Source organism: Callionymus lyra, chromosome 1 (assembly GCF_982586985.1).
Source record: "Callionymus lyra chromosome 1, fCalLyr1.hap1.1, whole genome shotgun sequence".
Lineage (NCBI taxonomy): Eukaryota > Metazoa > Chordata > Actinopteri > Syngnathiformes > Callionymidae > Callionymus > Callionymus lyra.
In genome coordinates this window covers 39,061,849-39,085,879 of record NC_141818.1, presented here as the reverse complement: position 1 = coordinate 39,085,879, position 24,031 = coordinate 39,061,849, and the positions used below count along the sequence as shown (strand labels likewise).

General features: G+C 37.8%; 1 protein-coding gene across 1 annotated transcript; it reads left to right on the top strand.

Moving 5' to 3' along the window:
• Positions 1 to 10,464: 10,464 nt before the first annotated feature.
• Positions 10,465 to 13,233, top strand: LOC148089449 (uncharacterized). The gene is made up of 2 exons (XM_087783966.1): positions 10,465 to 10,985; positions 11,083 to 13,233. The coding sequence occupies exons 1-2, from the start codon at positions 10,856 to 10,858 to the stop codon at positions 12,276 to 12,278; spliced, it is 1,326 nt and encodes a 441-aa protein (XP_087640092.1). The 5' UTR covers positions 10,465 to 10,855; the 3' UTR covers positions 12,279 to 13,233.
• Positions 13,234 to 24,031: the final 10,798 nt, after the last annotated feature.

The window sequence follows — 24,031 nt, the reverse complement described above, 5'->3', positions numbered from 1 at the left end:
AGTCGTCGACGGAAGGAAAACAAGCGACCGATCGCGGGAATCTATAGCACGTGTGGTTATGATGTATATTCAATGTTGGTGTAACGTAAACAACTACGATTAACATGCAGTACTCACAACATATTCAATGATGTGTATAAAGTAAACAACTACGATTAACATGCAGTACTCACAACATATTCAATGATGTGTATAAAGTAAACAACTACAATTAACATGCAGTACTCACAACATATTCAATGATGTGTATAAAGTAAACAACTACGATTAACATGCAGTACTCACAACATATTCAATGATGTGTATAAAGTAAACAACTACAATTAACATGCAGTACTCACAACATATTCAATGATGTGTATAAAGTAAACAACTACGATTAACATGCAGTACTCACAACATATTCAATGATGTGTATAAAGTAAACAACTACAATTAACATGCAGTACTCACAACATATTCAATGATGTGTATAAAGTAAACAACTACAATTAACATGCAGTACTCACAACATATTCAATGACGTGTATAAAGTAAACAACTACGATTAACATGCAGTACTCACAACATATTCAATGACGTGTATAAAGTAAACAACTAAAATTAACATGCAGTACTCACAACATATTCAATGACGTGTATAAAGTAAACAACTAAAATTAACATGCAGTACTCACAACATTCACTACACGTGCGATCACTAGACGGCAGATCATAAAGCAGGGGAAAAATTCATCAAGGGGCCACTTTAAATTATGTGATTGTTAGGGGCCGTCAAGCAAAAAGAAAAGATTAAAAAATCCCTAAAAAAAAAGGACGTTCCTCATTAGGCCGTGAAATTTATTAAGCTTAATAAGCTGCAATTTTATTTTTGTATATATGAGTTTTTTTCAAAACATTTCTTCAACTAACATTTTGAGGGATTAATATATACTCGAAGAATTACACACAAAAAAAGAGGGGAAAAGTAAACAAGTTTTATGTGAAAATGTTGATGAATAATAAATACAAAATGTACTTTTTAATGCATTAAAACCATTTATACATGATCATACTTTGACATCACGAGGGCCACACTTCGCCCAGGTCTGTTATAAAGGGACACTGAAAACCCACGAGGTCCTGGTGATGACTGACTGAGGATGAGAGGATACAAAAAAGATGATGTTTGGACATATCTTGGTTTCAAAAAAAATAATGAAAGCAGTTCGTAAAGAGTCATGTGGTCTGTAAATAAACACCAGAGTCAAGTACTCGACAATACTGCAAATATACTCTTGCTACTACAGTACCGTGATATGTACGGTATCACCAGATTCAATGATTTCTCCTCCAGCGTCGGCACTCAGCGACCGAAGGAAAACCAAAACAACGGGTGAGCAGATCTTCAGGGCAGTAAGTATGGCTCTGGCTCCCACCTGCGAGCAACAACTCCCACTTGCCGGTCCAGGAGTGAACCTGAAAATAACACGGCCACCAGGTTACATGTGCAGAGAAGAGAGTTCTCTCCCTGCAGCAGTTCTGCAGCTCTTGCAGCAGCTGCTGGAGACGAGATGGACTCGCAGTAAAACCAGCTCGCAGGTGAGAACGCTGTGGTCCTGCTGGTGGTTCTGCTGGTGGTTCTGCTGGTGGTTCTGCTGGTGGTTCTGCTCCATCACGGGTTTACGATGCCATGTCATGTTGAGAAGGAACACGCAGTAAACAACAATGTTTTCAATGTGATAGTGACACGTGTTTTTGACGACATGAACCATTTCAACCGTTTTCTTATGTCCGGAAATTCCCACATAAAATGACTGAATTATCACTGAATGTGTAAAAATATATACATTTATAAAGACAAGACTATATATACCTTTTATTTGATTTACAATAAAAATATTCTCCTTACTTTTATTATATACATCTCCTGAATTATTTCCTTTTTTAAATTGTGAAGCTTTTAAAATTCAATATTCAATTAAAATATATATATATATATATATATATATATATATATATTACAAGTAAGTTCAATAATATATAATATATAACTATTTTACTTCAAATATATTGAAAGTAAAATACAAAAAAATATAAATAAATATAAAAACATATATAAGTTAGTACCGGTAAGTACAATAATTTATAACTATTGTACTTTAAATATATAGAAAGTAAAATACAAAATATATATATATATATATATATATATATATATATATATATATATATATAAAACATCTAAGAAAGTAAGTACAATTATATATAACTATTATATTTCAAATAAATTAAAAGTAAAATAAAATTATATATATATAAATATTTACATAAACATATACAAGTAAATAAGTACAATAATATACAAATATTGTACTTCAATTAATTAAAAGTTAAATAAAATGATATATGTATAAATATATATATAAACATATATAAGTAAGTAAGTAAGTACAATAATATATAACTATTGCACTTTAAATTAATTAAAAGTAAAAATATATATATATATATATATAAACATATACAGTAATTAAGTTAGTACAATAATACACAACTGTCGAACTTCAAATAAATTAAATGTTAAGTAAAATAATATATAAACATATATAAGTAAGTAAGTCAAATAATGTATTGTACTGTAAATGAATTAAAAGTCAAATAAAATCAAATATATGTAGTTTCTTTTTTTTTTATATTTTTGGTTTATTCTTTTTTTTTTTCTCGGGAGGATTCTCTCAAGTGCGAGTGATCGAGTATGAAAACGTCTCAGTGTCCTCAGAATATTTCTCATGTCCTGTTTTATTGTGAAAGTCCCGATCCCTGCGTCAACTTCCTCTTGTGCTCCTGACCCCGTGACCCTGAGTTGACTCACCTGAGTCGTCGTCTCACCTGCTCCGTGATCAGGTACTTTCTGCCCTGTTTTAGTTGTTGTGTCGTTTCTTTCTTTTGATAAATAAAGTCGTACATTCTTGTCTAATCCTGTTTCCTGTTCCTGCATTTGGGTTTCCTGCCCTGGAATTACACAATAAAACAAATTTGACATTTTATTTTGGAAAGATCGCACTTAAAATATCAAACTCTATGTGTAAAAAAATGTTTTAATTAAAACGCAAAATCATGAAAGTTTTTTTGAATAAGTTAAAAACAAGCAGATTTAAACCCGTATTGAATTAAATGATTCAATACAAAAATTTGACCTTTTTTAATATAGATATTGTTGAATGAAATTTGTCAAAAAACAAAACATTTCAACCATACAATATACATGAGTCTCACCAAAGTGACCCGAGGCCCAGAAGGCCTGAAAACAAACGTGTTTGAGGTATCCCTTGTTTTATCTCTGGGTCAGGATGACCCGAGGGCGTGAAAAGCAATGTTTTTGTGGTATCCCTTGTTTTGTCTCTGGTTCGAGGTGACGCGAAGGCCTGGAAAAAAATGAGTTTGAGGTATCCCTTGTATGGTCTCTCGATCAAGGTGACCCCGAAGGCCCGAAAACAAATGTGTTCGTAGTATCCCTTGTATGGTCTCTCGGTCAAGGTGACCCCGAAGGCCCAAAAACAAATGTGTTTGTAGTATCCCTTTTTATCTCGGGGTCAAGGTGACCCGAAAGGCCTGAAAACAAATGTGTTTGAGGTATCCCTTGTGTTATCTCTGGGTCAGGATGACCCGAGGGCGTGAAAAGCAATGTTTTTGTGGTATCTCTTGTTTTGTCTCTGGTTCGAGGTGACCCGAAGGCCTGGAAAAAAATGTGTTTGAGGTATCCCTTGTATGGTCTCTCGATCAAGGTGACCCCGAAGGCTCGAAAACAAATGTGTTCGTAGTATCCCTTGTATGGTCTCTCGGTCAAGGTGATCCCGAAGGCCCAAAAACAAATGTGTTTGTAGTATCCCTTTTTATCTCGGGGTCAAGGTGACCTGAAAGGCCTGAAAACAAATGTGTTTGAGGTATCCCTTGTGTTGTCTCATCAATAAAACGAACGAAAGTAATGTTTGCGCTCGTAAAGAGATATTTCAAGTATATGTTACTATTGTATAACGTCAAGAACACTGTTTAAAAACTTGTGGAAGGAGATGTAAATAAATGTGTTTGAGGTATCCATTTTTTTGTCTCTGGGTCAAAGTGACCCAAGGCCTAGAAGGCCTGAAAACAAACATGTTTGAGGTATCCCTTGTATTGTCTCTCGATCAAGGTGACCCCGAAGGCCCGAAAACAAATGTGTTCGTAGTATCCCTTGTATGGTCTCTCGGTCAAGGTGACCCCGAAGGCCCAAAAAAAAATGTGTTTGTAGTATCCCTTTTTATCTCGGGGTCAAGGTGACCCGAAAGGCCTGAAAACAAATGTGTTTGAGGTATCCCTTGTGTTGTCTCATCAATAAAACGAACAAAAGTAATGTTTGCGCTCGTAAAGAGATATTTCAAGTATATGTTACTGTTGTATAACGTCAAGAACACTGTTTGAAAACTTGTGGAAGGAGATGTAAATAAATGTGTTTGAGGTATCCATTGTTTTGTCTCTGGGTCAAAGTGACCCAAGGCCCATAAGGCCTGAAAACAAACGTGTTTGAGGTATCCCTTGTATTGTCTCTCGATCAAGGTGACCCCGAAGGCCCGAAAACAAATGTGTTCGTAGTATCCCTTGTATGGTCTCTCGGTCAAGGTGACCCCGAAGGCCCAAAAACAAATGTGTTTGTAGTATCCCTTTTTATCTCGGGGTCAAGGTGACCCGAAAGGCCTGAAAACAAATGTGTTTGAGGTATCCCTTGTGTTGTCTCATCAATAAAACGAACGAAAGTAATGTTTGCGCTCGTAAAGAGATATTTCAACTATATGTTACTATTGTATAACGTCAAGAACACTGTTTGAAAACTTGTGGAAGGAGATGTAAATAAATGTGTTTGAGGTATCCATTGTTTTGTCTCTGGGTCAAAGTGACCCAAGGCCCATAAGGCCTGAAAACAAACGTGTTTGAGGTATCCCTTGTATTGTCTCTCGATCAAGGTGATCCCGAAGGCCCGAAAACAAATGTGTTCGTAGTATCCCTTTTTATCTCGGGGTCAAGGTGACCCGAAGGCCCAAAAACAAATGTGTTTGTAGTATCCCTTTTTATCTCGGGGTCAAGGTGACCCGAAAGGCCTGAAAACAAATGTGTTTGAGGTATCCCTTGTGTTGTCTCATCAATAAAACGAACGAAAGTAATGTTTGCGCTCGTAAAGAGATATTTCAAGAATATGTTACTATTGTATAACGTCAAGAACACTGTTTGAAACCCGTGGAAGAAGATGTACGGATGAAAACAAAAGGCTTTCATTAAACTTCCAGCACATCGTCGACCGCGGCGCGACGGTGTCATTAAGTGCTAACATTACATGAAAGTGTTACTTAAGTCCGGGCGCCGTGGCATTTATGGAGGAGAGGTTGGTCACAGTCGCAGTTATCATAACAGCGTCGCCTCGGCTGAACCCGCCGCGATCAGATTGGTTCTAATAGAGTCTGGATCACTTGAAGGCAGCTCGTGGAAGCTAAACATCTCCCGAGTGCACATCTGAGGTGAGAAGCATTTAAGCCGGAGAATGTCAGCGGCTTCGGTGAAAAGAGCTCATGTGCAATTATCGTACGGCGCCCGATGATGGCGTCGGACGCCGAGATACATCAGACGTCGCTAATGCCTGTTTATTATAGAGTTTGACGTCTGCAGCCGCTTCACGCACTATTCTTGCTCCGCGGTATAATGTGTCGCTGCTTTCATCTCGTCCTTCAACGTCTGATGAAACATCTGTCGCTCATGAAACACTTATTGACGTATCGATGCTTGGAGTTAACATTTCAAACCTTGAAACTTCTACGTTTATCGGAATGTTTTCCTCCAAGAATTGTTATTGTTATTGAACTTTGTTTTATAATTAATAGTTATGTTTTACACGTCGTTCCATAGTCTTTCTGAAAACCAATGTGCTTGAGGTATCCCTGGTTTTGTCTCTGGGCCAAGGTGACCTGAAGGCCTGGAAATAAATGTGTTTGAGGTATCCATTGTGTTATCTCTGGGTCAAAGTGACCCGAAGGCCTGAAAACAAATGTGTTTGAGGTATCCCTTGTGTTATCTCTGGGTCAAGGTGACCTGAAGGCCTGGAAATAAATGTGTTTGAGGTATCCATTGTGTTGTCTCTGGGTCAAAGTGACCCGAAGGCCCAGAAGGCCTGAAAACAAATGTGTTTGAGGTATGACTTGTGTTGTCTCTGGGCCAAGGTGACCTGAAGGCCTGGAAATAAATGTGTTTGAGGTATCCATTGTGTTGTCTCTGGGTCAAAGTGACCCGAAGGCCTGAAAACAAATGTGTTTGAGGTATCCCTTGTGTTATCTCTGGGTCAGGATGACCCGAAGGCCTGAAAACAAATGTGTTTGTGGTATCCCTTGTTTTGTCTCTGGTTCGAGGTGAGCCGAAGGCCTGGAAATAAATGTGTTTGAGGTATCCCTTGTGTTGTCTCTGGGTCAACGACCTCTCTGGCTTCCATAAATACATATGCAGTGGTGGAGGTCAAAGTGTTATATGATGGTAAACTTGAAAATGGCTGCAGATATAAGAGAATGATTAGATGATTCTTGTTTGCTAATATATTGCTAATATATCAATATTGTATCATCTGACTCACGGAAGAATCAATTATTTTCTCTACGATGTCTCAGCTATTGACGTAAGAAGTGGTTATATTATAACTTTGGTATAATATATGATATATACTTAATATAATATATATTGTACCAGAGATTAAATCAAACAAGAAGACAAAAAAACATAACACAGGTGTGAAGTTTTTAGTCTTTCAAAATAGAAAAGTGAATAAAAATGGTGTTGCCATGGGTGGTGTGTGGGGGGGGGGGGGTGGGGGGGGGGGTGACATTCTGGTTTTTGAAGTCAAACAAATGTACAGTGAAAAAGGTGAGTGGACAGGACGCTCACTCACAGGCAGAAATGTCACGGCAGATTGTTGATTCCAGGTGCGCCGTCTTTGCTTCCCCGATGCCGCTCAGAAATATGGCGAGCAGAGAAGGTCAGCGGGTGCACAGGAGAGTGAAAAGAAAACACAGCTAGCTTCTCCTGCGAAACACACTTCCCAGCAACACGACGCATTGTGACTTCCTCACGGTTCGCTTACGTCAAGTGAGGCGACACAAGAAGTCGTCGTCCTTCAGGTGACGAAGAACAAAATAATAACATGTTCACGTGAACAATATAGACAATATTTATTTATTTATTTCATGAAAGACAGATTCAAATGGATTATTATTTGGATACTTTTGCATGTGAAGTGCTTTTCTTTGTGTGTGTGTGTGTGTGTGTGTGTGTGTGTGTGTGTGTGTGTGTGTGTGTGTGTGTGTGTGTGTGTGTGTGTGTGTGTATACAAATAGTTATTTTCAGATTAATGCTAATATTTTAATAAAATAGGATAAAACATCACTTTCTCTCTTTTTTTCCCGTCTTCTCTTTGATCCAATTTGTAGATAATTTCCCCTAAAACAAATTTAAAAAATATAATTTAAATAATATTGCGTTATAAATGTTTTGTCTCATATATTTTACTTTTCTTTTCCCCTCCATTAATCAATATTTATTTTTAATTCCTGTCCCTCAATATATAATTCATATAAATATATATATATATATATATATATATATATATATATATATATATATATATATATATATATATATATATATATATATATATATGCTATTATTCTGTTTTTGCAATGACAATAATTTTAAGAGATGTTTTAAAACGTGAGATAGATTAATAATAATTGGTCATTCATGTATTTTATTTATTTATTTATTTTTTCTAATTAAAAGAAAATGCTTAGACTTTTTTTACATTTTATTTTATTATTAAAATCCACGATTGTTGGTCGATCAAAAGATTGAAGAAAAGAAAGTTCATAAAGTCATCTATTATGTGAATATTCCTGCCTTCTATCGTCAAAACCGGGGAAAATAACGATATTAATAATAAAATTACAGAAGTAATCGATGGAGAGAATTCAAATTAAATAATTGTATTTGTATTTGTATTTGTATTTGTATTGTATTGTATAAATGATTTTCTCTCCATCGATTACTACTGTCTGTGAAATGTGTTAACACATATTTTTTTTAAAAAGAAAGTATTCCTTCGTCCAGACCAGTCAATGTCCACATCACAGAAACATCACCAAACACAAAAAGTACACAGTTGCGTGCGCGTGGAGGGAGAGCGTGCGAGTGCACCGTCGCTGTCCCTGGTGCTGAACCCGGAGCCTCGCTCTGCTGAAGACATCCACGGCCACTGAAAGTATTTCTGAAAGAGGAAGAGCAGCCGCAGTGCCTCCTGGAACTGATGTGAAAAGGGGAAATCGCTTTCGGGAGATGAAATGTCATGTGAACAGTTGGGTTCAACCATTGAACAACTCAGGGGTGTTATTGACTCCTTTAATGCTTTCAAAGGCCAACGGTTCGCTGGCTCCGGTCTCCGCGGTTATTCCATCTACCGGTGTGACTGACCACAATTTTCTACAGCCGCGGAGAAGGCGAGTTTGTTAAAGCGAAGTCTGACCGGAGGGTGACGGAGACGTGTTCATTTAAACTGTGAACCTGCAGACGGAAGTCTGGCGCAGGATTCTGTCTGCAGGAGAGCATTGAACATGGACCTGCTGACGCTCAGTTGTCTTCATCTTTGTCCAAAAACACACTTAAAAACATCCAAATACCTCAATACTGCTCGTCTGTAACGTCCATCTTGTATTGAAGCCTCGACATGAGGAATTGATCAGAAGGTATTTGAGTGTGTATTTTTGGACGAAGATAACTAATGCTCCACTTACAATGAACATACATTTTTGCCTACAACTCTTAAAAAGGAAATAATCCCAACTCTTGAGGGTGAGTAGAAAAGTAGTGAATTAAAATGTTGGGTGTAAATAAGTATCATTTTAACCATCATTATCATTCCATCTCTGACTAATTTAGTTGTTTTTTTGCTGCAACTGTCATCATGATATTTCAGCCTGTGCACCGAAAAACAGACCAGTTTAATTTAATTTAACATGGAAAGTTCATGCAAATACTTGTGTTAGGTTATTTGAGTCTTAAAATAATAATTAAAAATGTATTTTAATTCATTTTATATATTTTCCTTCCACTCGGGTCTAGTTGATCCAATTTTCTTCACACAGAGATTCACATGAATTAGGGTTAGTTTAGTGTCATAAAATTAATCATGAAAACATGGAAATACATTTTTAGATATATATATATATATATATATATATATATATATATATATATATATATATAATCGAAGGGAGACGTACAATCAAATCATTTTGTCATTTAATCTTTTTTTTCTGCCTCACATCAAAGTTATCCATAAAATTGAATAAATTAAAGACAACAACATTATTGAAGTTATTATGACTCTAATTACTGTAGACAAATATTATATTATTAATATTTTTTACTACTCTGTTCCTCTCCAAGATGCAGTAAGTCCCTCATCACAACCATATTTTAAATGTATTACTTTATAAAGTTCTCCCCCGTCTGAATTCTCGGCGAACAAGAGGTTACAAGAGCGGAGTCCATTAAGACGTGATAATGGCTTCACTCCTCCTCCAGCCAGCTGTAATCACACCCCGCTTTGTTCATACAACGAGTCCCTTGGAGGTGGAGACTTCCGAGAATCAATTACGCTGCGTGACAAACCTTGACGTTTGACCAATCACAGCAAAGTGGGCGTGGTTTTGGTAAACGGGATTTAATCTCCAGAAACACACAGTGTTTTTAATGGGCGTGGCCTATAGGTGAATTTTAAGAAAAATATGTGAGATGTATACAATCAGTTGCATAAGATTAAACTACATTTAACATGAAAACGTTTTCCACAAGTAAAAAGCGTAACAAAGACGCTAATAAATAGCTGCTCAAAAAGCTCAATCATTAAACTTTTAATCTGGTGGATGTTTGTGGGTTTGTGAACAAAAGGAAACTAATCATAGAAATCACATTAAAGATAAACTGGAAATCTATCCAGTCGATTCAAAAACAATTAACATGACAGCGCTGTCAGAAAAACAAAGATGTCAGTGGGCGGGGCTTAAGATAATTTTCTAATGTAAATATTTCAATCAAAAGATAGTTTTGTACAAAAACAACATACCGATGATTACAATAGAGTCCAACATCTATTTAAAACACACTTAAATCTACACATTTGTTTACCTTCAATATATTGTCTGCAGAACAATAGGAAAATATCATCATGTTAGTTCCACTTTAAAGTGTATAAAAGTAGCTTGAACCGATCACATGACCTGGGCTGAGGTCAGGAGAGAAAGTCGCCCTGAGGTCACGTGATCACCCGAACGTGGTCTTTTCGCGGTTTGATCTCGCGGTCGCGCCTGCGAGCGGATCAATATGGCCTCAGACATGGAAGCGTTTCAACATCGATGCCACTTGTTGCAACGTCAGACTCCGTCTCTCCATCAAAAGCTGCCGGTGGGGGGGCGGGGCCGCCACGTCACATCCTCTGTCCTTATATGGGCATGAAGTTTACACGCAGCGGGGAATCCTCTCAGTGGATCTGATGAATGGGGAGGAGGTCCAGGACGAGGCTCGAGAGTATAAAAGCGCAGCGAGGAGAAGTCGCTGATGTGGAATCCACAGCACACAACAGGAGGAGCAGGAGAACCAAACGGAATAATTACTTCTTCATCCAACAAACACACACACACACCAACAACAAAAAAAAAAAAGAAAAAGAAGAAGCGCTTTGGATCATTTCAATCCATCCCCGGGAGGCGGAGTTGAAATCAAAACTGCACATTTTTTTGGACTTGAGAGCATCATGTTAAACATGGATTTGAACGCGAAAGATTCTTTTTATCCTCAATTTGACAGCAGTTCTTCCGCGGGGAAAGACAACCAGGAGGCTTTTGTCGACGCGGACCGGGGGCCACCTGCACAGTTCGGACACGGTGAGTGACGCGAGACAAACGTTGAGCCCGAAAAATAAATAAAATAAATGAAAGTGCGCAGTTTTTTAAGTTTATTTATCTCGATTGTTGTTGACAGACGGAGCTCCGGCCGCGCTGAAAACTGAAGCGTCCAACTCCGAATTCGCGTTCAATCCGTGCGAGGGTCCTAAAGATGCCTACACCCCCTCGTCTCTCGCCTACTCCGGCAGCTTCTATGTGGAGGCATCTCAGGGAGCTCCGTGCAGCACCGAAACTCTCCTCAACATGATCACCGAGATCGTGGGCATCTCCACGCTGCCCCTCTCGGAGGCGCAGAACAGCCGTGGAACTTATCAGATGGACAGCACGGGGGGACACTTCGGGGACAACAAGAGGCAACCTTTGGCCCCTCAGGTTTACTCCTCCTCCGCCGAGCAGAGGTTCCCCGGGGATCAGACCCACGACCTGTCCACCTTCCAGGAGAAGTCCGAGCCCAAGTCCGAGGCCGCCTCCTTCCCCGTGGTGGTCAAGAACGAGTTCGAGAGCTACGAGTGGGGGGCGTTCAACAAGTCCGAGTGTTTGGAGTCCAGCTTCCAGGGCGAGACCTTCCCCATGTCCAACGACTTCCCCCCCGACCAGCAGGTGGACGTGAAGGAACTTTTGGACACCTTCCCGGGGATTTGCCACAACCAGGAGTTCAAGGTGGAGGGGGGGATCAAGCAGGAGCCGTCCTTCTCCGACACCTGCTCCCAAAGTTACTCGAGCCCCCTTTACAATAATTACCTCCCCCCGCCCATGAGCAGCATCAAGCCTTACTCCGAGCCGCAGACGTCCAGCCAGTACGCACACAGCACCATAGACTCCATCCTCTACTCCTCCCTACTACCGGACTCGTCTTTCTCGCAGACCTACACCCCTCGTTCCACGAAGGCCCCCCGAGCCCGGAAGACCCCCAGCGCCACCTCGCAGGGCCCCGCCAAGGAGAAGCCCTTCACCTGCCCCATGGAGAGCTGCGACCGCCGCTTCTCCCGCTCGGACGAACTCAACCGACACATCCGCATCCACACGGGCCACAAGCCCTTCCAGTGTCGCATCTGCCTGCGCAGCTTCAGCCGGAGCGACCACCTGACCACCCACACCAGGACTCACACCGGCGAGAAGCCCTTCTCCTGCGACGTGTGCGGCAAACGCTTCGCCCGCAGCGACGAGAGGAAGCGACACGGCCGGGTCCACCAGAAGCAGAAGGAGAAGATGGAGCTGAAGCACCCGGGGGCCCCCGCCACGTGGCCCTTCACTCTTCCCGAGGGCATCTGAACCCGAGATGGATGTTCTTGGGTTTTTTCACCAGATTTGGAAGATGCGCCTGGTTTTTCGACGCAGTCGCCGGCGAAGTCGGTGCTTCGGCCAAACGGGAGACTTCTTGGAGTTTTGCTGATGACGTCGTGCGAAAACAGCTGAAGCTTTTCTGCATGACAGCTGTTCAGCACCTGGACAGCTCCTTCCTCCTCTCAGCAGGAAGAAAAAATGCACTTAATATGTTCTGCTTCTTTGGACTACCATCTTTAAATTGCATGTTTTTGACCGTGTTTTTTCTTTTCTTTTGAAATATATGACAAAGCTACTCACGCTACAGTGTGAGATGAATGTACGCCGCCATATTTATCCATCCACAACTTTGACTTTTGTGTTGTGTTTTAATATGGATTGTGAAAGATATATCATAAATGGGAAATAAATATATTTGTATGACTGTAACTCTTTGTATTTTTATAGCCGAGTGCATATTTTACATTGCGTCATTTCTCAAGGTCTTTTTATAGAGGGCTACTGTTGAGTATATTTTAAATCTCTAGTTGACCTCAGACGCATTTTTTTTTTCATTGTTGTTGGAGGGTTTCTTTTCTCTGAAACTCAAACGTGGACTGGTTGTGTGATGGATTTCTGACGAGAATATTTTCCAGTTTGTACAGACGCTAGGATGAACTAGCAATATTGTTCAATTGCTTTTAAGTAATCAGGTAGCACACATTGCTGCGAGACTTCCTGTATCTTTTACTGAAGATACAGTATTGAAATGTTCATTTAAAAAAAAGAAAAAAAAGAAAAAAAAAAGACGTTTGTGAGATTGTCACAAAAAAAAGTATTGCAAAAACAAGGTTATTTAACTGGCCTTAAGTTATATTAACTGTCAATATTTTTCTGTACATACACACTTTCTACATTAAATTATTGATGTTGTTATTTTTAATAAAGGTTTATGAACGAAAGAATAAACATTTTCTGGAAGCTGGGAGTTTGCTGGGTTTGTTTTAGGAACAACGACTGATCACTTTCCTTCCAACATAGCTTTGGTGTGAGTCAGTTCCATCCCAAAAATAAAGATGCTAACAGGGCACCACCACAGTGCAGCCCCAACTCTGGGCTTCACACTCCTCTGACTCACTCTCGACTCTGACACATGAAAGTAAGTATTACGCAGTCAACATGTGGTGCATGTAGAGACCCGGAAACCATCTGATCTGTAATCAGAGCGTACATCATGTATTTCCATATTTAGTCCATCTGTATATACATGTACCTTTTTAAAAAACACACTCTTTCGCTTCCACATAGCAGGTGTTTCTGAACAACACTTTAGTTCAGCTGTTCATAAGGTCATATTGCTGAGAGGTGAGCATAAATGTACTGAAACATTATATATATATATATATTAGGATTAATATCCTAATATAAATCTTTAAGAAGCAACAAATGAAAGAAAGAAAACAAGAGGAAAAGAAAGATTGTTTACATTTATACATGTATTTATTTTGATTTCTCTGCATTCGTAGTTTCATTTATCAACAGACCTATGCTTTAGGGAATATGGTATTTTATAACAATATATTACAATGAAACAATATAATATATAATATAATCAATTTGATTGGACACCGCAGTCATGGCTGAATAAACGAGTAGATCAGTTGTTTTTCAATTGATTTTTTTTCTACTTTGACATAATGTTTGGAGGACAGGTTGAAGATTAAGGAGTCTACTTTGGGATAACATCTGCAGGAAACTCCTCTGCATGTTCTACCAGTCTGTGTTGGCCAGTGTCATGTTCTATGCTGGGGTGTGTTGGGGTGGAAGGTTCCTTCCCATGATGCAACACTAATAGACTCAGGGACTCATTAATTCCTCGTGCTATTAGATTGTTTAATTCTGAGTTTGTAAATCTTTGTATCCCTTTCTTTGTTATTTTTCTTTGATCTATGTTCTTTATCTTTGGATTTAGATTGTGTCATCTTGCACTTTTTTTATTGCACTTTGTTCTTTTTCTTTCTATCTATCTATCTATCTATCTATCTATCTATCTATCTATCTATCTATCTATCTATCTATCTATCTATCTATCTATCTATCTATCTATCTATCTATCTATCTATCTATCTATCTATCTATCTATCTATCTATCTATCTATCTATCTATCTATCTATCTATCTATCTATCTATCTATCTATCTATCTATCTATCTATCTATCTATCTATCCATCCATCCATCCATCCATCCATCCATCCATCCATCCATCCATCCATCCATCCATCCATCCATCCATCCATCCATCCATCCATCCATCCATCCATCCATCCATCCATCCATCCATCCATCCATCCATCCATCCATCCATCCATCCATCCATCCATCCATCCATCCATCCATCCATCCATCCATCCATCCATCCATCCATCCATCCATCCATCCATCCATCCATCCATCCATCCATCCATCCATCCCTCCCTCCCTCCCTCCCTCCCTCCCTCCATCTATCTATATCTAAAAGGTTGTTGGGACGTAACAGCAGGTAAACATCAAACCTCTCCTCTCCCGAGTTCACGCCGTCACTCATCGACACAAACGTTCACTCATTGGTGGCGAACATGGTCCGGTTGATGGATATTCCAGAATTCTGGATTGCATTAATGTTTCGTCGCAGTGACCATTATCTCCACACTTGAAGACTGAAGAGTTATTGAACTCTGGCCACTGATGGAATTTCTGCCTTTGTGCATTCAGCGGCTCCATTTCCATTTGCATACAGTCGACGGTGCTCGCCTCTTTCATTCTTTGGTTGGCATGTTGCTAGCTCCCAAATCTTATGAATGTTAAAAAGAAAAAGAGGAAAAAAAATCACAATTACTTACTCTCGGTGAGTGACATTTATGTTTTCAATTCAATGCGAGTAATTGCAGCAGCCATTAAGCACTCCAGCGGGAAGGACGTGTGATCGCTACTGAGATCTATGATTCCTCCACCAGCAGACCTCTGCTGTGAACAGTGCCACATTAAGTCCATTAACCTTCGCGTGCTGTTACTAATGTAAACATGTTAACATTTAAGTCTCTCAAAGCGGAAGAGCGTCGTGTGTGTGTGTGAGTGTGTGTGTGAGTGTGTGACTAATGTATTCACCATAAAAGCCTATAAAGATGAGATTCTACTTCCTCATTGTCTCATCCAATTAAGCGCTTGGTGCAGGATTGCTTGAGGATAAGTCAATACCACTATTTATCTGCTCAACCAAATGACTATTTTGGCCGACGATGAAATAAAAAGCATCCTCAAATTCAAAGTGAGGGATTAGACAGGGACGACATTTGAGGATAAATGTCAGCACAGAATGATGTGTGCTTGCATGATTTACTCTCGGTTGAAGCTGCGACGCAGAAGTTTTGAGTGCGTTTCAATTATAACCTTCAATTTATAGCTTTAGGTTGGACGGTGACTGTTTCTTTGCGCTCTTATGGTGTCGTCAGCTTTGCCAGGACCAGGTGACTGTTTCCAAAGCAACAAAAACAACACATTTTTGCAAATCACGGACCAACATTCGGAGGAAATTAAACAAAAATGAGAAAAGCATTACCGGCAAAAATGAACCGTTAAGTTCTTAAGAATTACAACAAAATAAGTTGTTCCGATAAAGAGTTCTTCTTTACATTATTATTTTTTTTAATCTTGACCGAAACAGACTTCGTCAAGAGTCACTACTTTTTATTTGTCACTTTACAGTTGAGCTTAGGTTATATTGGAGAGAAAAAATAGAGTAAATCAACAATGGGTGAATCACAAACCTTGAGCAGAACCAGACTCAGTGTTGGTGACCTCCTGCTGGGACCAGCTTGGAAAATGACTATTTTACCAAAAAAGAAACTATACCTTTTTATAAAAGGTTCCTTTTTATTTCTTTAAATACACTAATGTCTCATGGACCGGTACCAGACCCCGGCCCGGTTGTTGGGGACCACTTGCATAAGGAACCAAATGGACATCGTAGAGACCAATTAACTTTGTCGCGAACAAGGCCATGTTTGGTTAAATGTGGCCTGCAGTCCTAGAGTGTGACACGCCTTGCTCAAGTTTCTTGGACCCTACAGTAGGCCTGGTTGGTGCTCACTTTCATCCCGGCTCACCAAGAACCAGATCGTGGATACAAGTGACTTTTTTTCTGTCAGGACTCTCCCTTACAGAAACCAGTTGCGGTGGCTCGTGCAACTCTTCAGGATGCCTCCTGGACACACCTTGGAGGAGAGCAAGACCACGTTGGAGAGACTATGTCTCTTGCTGGGTCTTGGAACAGGAGGTTAAGATGAAATTGGAATTAACGCGACGATTTAAGTTTAATTTTGTATCATTTTTTTGTCTCTTCTAAGCTGATCGTGTGAAGGGTCTGTTACCTCCGCTATCATCTCTGCTGTATTCAGAGTGAAATCGCAGCTTAAACTCTGCTTTAATATCAACCTGAAGTTTATTAAAACCTTCTCTATTCACTTCTCCAAGTGTTAGTTAAGCTTCTATGCATGTTAACTTGTTATTGTAGTGGAGAAGTTGTTTATTTTATATTTTTTTTCCCGTTCTTTTGTATATTTGGCCTGATGAGACAAATATCTGTGTCTTATTTGTATTATTTTTTTGTAGTAAGCATATATTAATATTATAGTCTTCTACTTGCCAATCATATTAACGTAGTATGAAAATAATATTGCACACCATTAAAAAAACAACACTAAACTTCACACTGTTGTATCAAAGCGTATCTAAAGGTGTCGTCACCTCCCGCGTTTGTGTTAAGCATTCCGTAATAATAATTTACGATGATAACAAAACTAGCTTTTGAAGACGTAGTCGGACATTTCTGCTTCAGATTAGTTATGTTCTCATGTATATACGGTTAGTTCAATTCAGCTGCAATGACCATAACAGAATTGGATTTCAAATGTGTATCTACACAACAACAAAACACATCCAGATGTGAGACACTTTCACCGTTAAACGCACCAAGGCTCCTCTCTTACTCCCACAATATATCTCGAGAAACTTCTTAAGGTTACCGGAGCCGATAAGATTCCTCTTCCCCGTCCCCTCAATGTCAACGTCTTAAGCTCGAGAGCCACGAGTGCGGCCTCCGCCGTCTCTGGAGGGCCTTTCACACCTTTCAGCCTCGTTGGCACCTCTAATCCCATAATGACATTCAGAATACGTGTGTTTGCTCGGATGAAGGATTTCCAGTGGCCCAAAACTTCAGGTGCCAGGTTACCTCGAGCACCCGTTTATAATCACAGACCCACTCGAGACTTGGTGTTTGGACACGTTTCGCCCGATTGTTAGCTAATCACCGCGACTTCACGCGCACCTCGAGGAACGGACGCGGACCCGCGTCAGCTCTCGGGAAGACTCGCTAATCAAGCTGTATAATCGTGGAGCGCTAATAGCAATCAAGCCGAGCGGATTAATTCATGGGATTGAGGTCCTCTATGAGACCATGAACAAGGGTGTAGGTGGTCTGGAGAGGCCAGGTGATTAAAACCCGCTGAGGACGGAGACGAAGATCCTGTGCAAACATTCAAAAGTGCCTAATTCCTTTCATTGTTGAGCTTTCCGGGTTTTTTTTTAATTCGCGTGACTGATCAGCGGTAACAGAAGATTTTTCTCTCGTTTTTTTCCACCTTTATGAATTAAACCCGAGGTCAAGGAGTGTAGTTTTAACGTGCACGCTATCGTTATGGTAACTAGACGGATCAAGAGTGCGTTTCCTTTTCTCCGCTAAGTGCAAAGACGGCACAAAAGGTGACTCAACTTATGAAGCTTTACATTTAAACTCAACATTCATGTTACAAATGAGCCGTGTTCTTAGTTAATCTTAGTTAATCTTGGTTAATGGACAAAAATACATCATTAAGTTAACTGCGAGAGACCAACGACGCATGAAAGTGTTTGAGGATCTTTCTCCCTTCAGGAATGAGCTGATTGACTTGAGCGCCGCCGCTGTCATGGAATTAGAATTTGCGCTGCGATTTACATTTAATTCGGTGTCATTCGTTCATATCTTCTGAGCTGTTCATGAGAAGGGTCTGTTACTTCCGCTATCATCTCCGCTGTTATTTTTTTTCTGTTAAGCATTCCATGCTAATCATTTCATGACAATAACAAAACTAGATTTCGTCATAGACATAGTCTTACTTTTCTGCTTCAGAATTATTAAGTAAGTAATTTATATAGCGCTTTTCCAGACCAGGGTCACAAAGCGCTTAAACAATCAAAGCAATACTCCATAAAATATAAGCTAAAAGGTCAAGATAACACCGAGACAAACACAGGAGTCCCAGAAAATCAGTGAAAAGCCTGCATGAATAAAAAAGTCTTAAGATGTTTCTTGAAGGAGTCAGTAGATCATCAAACACAGAGGGAGAGGAAGATCGTTCCAAAGCTTAGGAGCAACAGTCTGGAAGGATTTCTCTCCTCTGGTCCTGAACCATGTGCGAGGAACCATCAGTAGATTCTGATCCACAGACCTCAGAGCCCGAACTGGGGTGTAAGGCTGGAACAGATCATTGATGTAAGGAGGAGTCTGACCATGAATAGATCTGAAAGTAAGAACCAGAATTTTAAAATTGATCCTGAAAGAAACTGGAAGCCAGTGAAGAGTTTTAAGGATCGGAGAAATGTGAGTTCTCCTACTAGAGCAGGTCAGAATTCTCGCTGCAGAGTTTTGTATCAACAGCAGACGAGACAGATCCTTCTTGTTAAGACATGAAAACTAATTGTTACAATAGTCCAGACGAGAAGACACAAACGCATGGATTATAAGCTCCAGATCGTGTTGTGAAAATAGATTTTTCTCTATATAGCATTAGTTCAGTTCATCTGTAAATCATTTTTGTTGCATCATATTCAACTGATACAAAGTGAAAATACGCTCACTGTGTTTTTTTAAACTTATTTTTACACTGGAAATCAATGATTTGAAGCTGCCAACATGAAGTCACCCATAACCACGCCCACCTTTCTATCAGACCAGAGGCGAGCGGCCAAAGAAAATAAACATTTTTAAATTCCCCAGAAGGGAAATGTGACGTATAAAACCATCTAAAACTATGTGAAATATAATTTAGAAACAATAAATGATATTTAAAAAATATATATAAATTAATCTTAAAACTATAGAGATTAAATTGAAAATTCAACAATATTTTCATGGAAATCAAAGGCTCACCCGCGGCTTCTATGTCACCATCAGTGGGTTTTTTTTGCCGATCAGCAGCAGCAGAAGAAGACAGAGACTTTCTACTTCCATCAATATTCCAGCAGCATATTAATAGTATCTGTGAATGTATGTTCACTCGCAGCGGCAGGATTCCTCGGAGTCTGATTCAGGAGCAGCAGGCATATCTTTTTCCAAAATAAAAAAATAAACACAAATCTGGCCGAGCCAGCAACAGCGGTGTGAAGCTGCGAGCGTCCAACTCACCAGCGCGGTCACACATGTTGCTGCTGAAGTGCAAAAGAATTTCATTCAGATTAAATCATCTGCAAACATCAGAGGAAACTGGCGAGATCGTGACGGTCGATGTTTCTGTTGTGACTGAAATCTGAAAGAACTTCCTTCCGTCGTTTTTCATCCATGATTCATTTCACTGCCACTTGTAGAGAAACACGAAAGAAAAGTATGTTTAAGTTACTTTTCCCGTGAATTTAAAACATGAGGATTCAACGTGTATTTGAAAATAGAATCAGATCTTATCAGGGATTATCACCTGAACCTGAAGAAATAATAGAAACGCAAAAACAGTTCAATCAGTTTAATGTTGGTTTACAGTTGAAAATCCATAGGTTAGTTTGAAAATGGTTTCATTACAGTTGAAAATCCATAGGTTACTCGAAAATGGTTTCATTACAGTTGGAAATCCATAGGTTAGTTGAAAATGGTTTCATTACAGTTGAAAATCCATAGGTTAGTTGAAAATGGTTTCATTACAGTTGAAAATCCATAGTTTAGTTGAAAATGGTTTCATTACAGTTGAAAATCCATAGTTTAGTTGAAAATGGTTTCATTACAGTTGAAAATCCATAGGTTACTTGAAAATGGTTTCATTACAGTTGGAAATCCATAGGTTAGTTGAAAATGGTTTCATTACAGTTTAAAATCCATAGGTTACTTGAAAATGGTTTCATTACAGTTGGATATCCATAGTTTAGTTGAAAATGGTTTCATTACAGTTGAAAATCCATAGTTTAGTTGAAAATGGTTTCATTACAGTTGAAAATCCATAGTTTAGTTGAAAATGGTTTCATTACAGTTGAAAATCCATAGGTTACTTGAAAATGGTTTAATTACAGTTGAAAATCCATAGGTTAGTTTTAAAAGGGTTTCATTACAGTTGAAAATCCATAGGTTACTTGAAAATGGTTTAATTACAGTTGAAAATCCATAGGTTAGTTGAAAATGGTTTAATTACAGTTGAAAATCCATAGGTTAGTTTTAAAATGGTTTCATTACAGTTGAAAATCCATAGGTTAGTTTTAAAATGGTTTTATTACAGTTGAAAATCCATAGGTTACTTGAAAATGCTTTCATTACAGTTGAAAATCCATAGGTTAGTTTTAAAATGCTTTCATTACAGTTGAAAATCCATAGGTTACTTGAAAATGCTTTCATTACAGTTGAAAATCCATAGGTTAGTTTTAAAATGGTTTTATTACAGTTGGAAATCCATAGTTTAGTTGAAAATGGTTTCATTACAGTTGAAAATCCATAGGTTACTTGAAAATGGTTTTGTTACAGTTGAAAATCCATAGGTTAGTTGAAAATGGTTTCATTACAGTTGAAAATCCATAGGTTAGTTGAAAATGGTTTCATTACAGTTGAAAATCCATAGGTTAGTTGAAAATGGTTTCATTACAATTGAAAATCCATAGTTTAGTTGAAAATGGTTTAATTACAGTTGAAAATCCATAGGTTACTTGAAAATGGTTTCATTACAGTTGAAAATCCATAGGTTAGTTGAAAATGGTTTCATTACAGTTGAAAATCCATAGGTTAGTTGAAAATGGTTTCATTACAGTTGGAAATCCATAGGTTAGTTTGAAAATGGTTTCATTACAGTTGAAAATCCATAGTTTAGTTGAAAATGGTTTCATTACAGTTGAAAAATCCATAGGTTACTTGAAAATGGTTTCATTACAGTTAAAAAATCCATAGGTTAGTTGAAAATGGTTTCATTACAGTTGAAAAATCCATAGGTTAGTTGAAAATGGTTTCATTACAGTTGAAAAATCCATAGGTTAGTTGAAAATGGTTTCATTACAGTTGGAAATCCATAGGTTAGTTGAAAATGGTTTCATTACAGTTGAAAATCCATAGGTTACTTGAAAATGGTTTCATTACAGTTAAAAAATCCATAGGTTAGTTGAAAATGGTTTAATTACAGTTAAAAAATCCATAGGTTAGTTGAAAATGGTTTCATTACAGTTGAAAATCCATAGGTTACTTGAAATTGGTTTCATTACAATTAAAAATCCATAGTTTAGTTGAAAATGGTTTCATTACAGTTTAAAATCCATAGGTTACTTGAAAATGGTTTCATTACAGTTTAAAATCCATTGGTTAGTTTGAAAATGGTTTCATTACAGTTGAAAATCCATAGGTTATTTGAAAATGGTTTCATTACAGTTGAAAATCCATAGGTTAGTTGAAAATGGTTTCATTATAGTTGGAAATCCATAGGTTAGTTTGAAAAAGGTTTCATTACAGTTGAAAATCCATAGTTAGTTGAAAATGGTTTCATTACAGTTGAAAATCCATAGTTTAGTTGAAAATGGTTTCATTACAGTTGAAAATCCATAGGTTACTTGAAAATGGTTTAATTACAGTTGGAAATCCATAGGTTAGTTTTAAAAGGGTTTCATTACAGTTGAAAATCCATAGGTTACTTGAAAATGGTTTAATTACAGTTGAAAATCCATAGGTTAGTTGAAAATGGTTTAATTACAGTTGAAAATCCATAGGTTAGTTTTAAAATGGTTTGATTACAGTTGAAAATCCATAGGTTAGTGGAAAATGGTTTAATTACAGTTGAAAATCCATAGGTTACTTGAAAATGGTTTCATTACAGTTGAAAATCCATAGGTTACTTGAAAATGGTTTCATTACAGTTGAAAATCCATAGGTTACTTGAAAATGGTTTCATTACTGTTGAAAATCCATAGGTTAGTTTGAAAATGGTTTCATTACAGTTGAAAATCCATAGGTTAGTTGAAAATGGTTTTATTACAGTTGAAAATCCATAGGTTACTTGAAAATGGTTTAATTACAGTTAAACAATCCATAGGTTACTTGAAAATGGTTTCATTACAGTTGGAAATCCATAGGTTACTTGAAAATGGTTTCATTACAGTTGAAAATCCATTGGTTAGTTTGAAAATGGTTTGATTACAGTTGAAAATCCATAGTTTAGTTGAAAATGGTTTAATTACAGTTGAAAATCCATAGGTTAGTTGAAAATGGTTTCATTACAGTTGAAAATCCATAGGTTACTTGAAAATGGTTTCATTACAGTTGAAAATCCATAGGTTAGTTGAAAATGGTTTCATTACAGTTGAAAATCCATAGGTTAGTTTGAAAATGGTTTCATTACAGTTGAAAATCCATAGGTTAGTTGACAATGGTTTTATTACAGTTGAAAATCCATAGGTTAGTTGAAAATGGTTTCAATACAGTTGAAAATCCATAAGTTAGTTGAAAATGGTTTCATTACAGTTGAAAATCCATAGGTTAGTTGAAAATGGTTTCATTACAGTTGAAATGTTTCATTATAGTTTAACAGCAAATAACATTGTTTAACAGCGACACCTGTTTGATTACATCTCACAATTTATTGATTACGGATAAAGATGTATTAATTAAAGCTAAAATGTATTGAGTACAGCTAACAATGTATTGATTACATGTAAAGACGTATTGACTACAGATAAAAATGTATTGATTTCAGCTAAAGACATATTGAGTACAGCTAACAATGTATTGATTACAGCTAAAGACGTATTGACTACAGATAAATATGTATTGATTACAGCTAAAGACGTATTGACTACAGATAAATATGTATTGATTACAGCTAAAGACGTATTGACTATAGATAAATATGTATTGATTACAGCTAAAGACGTATTGACTACAGATAAATATGTATTGATTACAGCTAAAGACGTAGTGGTTACAGAAAAATATATGTATTGATTACAGCCAAAGACGTATTGACTACAGATAAATATGTATTGATTACAGCCAAAGACGTATTGATTACAGATAAATATGTATTGATTACAGCTAAAGATGTATTGACTACAGATAAAAATGTATTGATTTCAGCTAAAGACATATTGAGTACAGCTAACAATGTATTGATTACAGCTAAAGACGTATTGACTACAGATAAATATGTATTGATTACAGCTAAAGACGTATTGACTACAGATAAATATGTATTGATTACAGCTAAAGACGTATTGACTATAGATAAATATGTATTGATTACAGCTAAAGACGTATTGACTACAGATAAATATGTATTGATTACAGCTAAAGACGTAGTGGTTACAGAAAAATATATGTATTGATTACAGCCAAAGACGTATTGACTACAGATAAATATGTATTGATTACAGCCAAAGACGTATTGATTACAGATAAATATGTATTGATTACAGCTAAAGATGTATTGACTACAGATAAAAATGTATTGATTTCAGCTA

What these genes read in the sequence shown, in the direction of transcription:
- LOC148089449 (XM_087783966.1), top strand. Translation starts at nt 10,856, where the DNA reads ATGTTAAACATGGATTTGAACGCGAAAGATTCTTTTTATCCTCAATTT. An exon ending in ACCTGCACAGTTCGGACACG is followed by an intron (nt 10,986 to 11,082) that starts GTGAGTGACGCG and finishes TGTTGTTGACAG; the next exon opens with ACGGAGCTCCGGCCGCGCTG.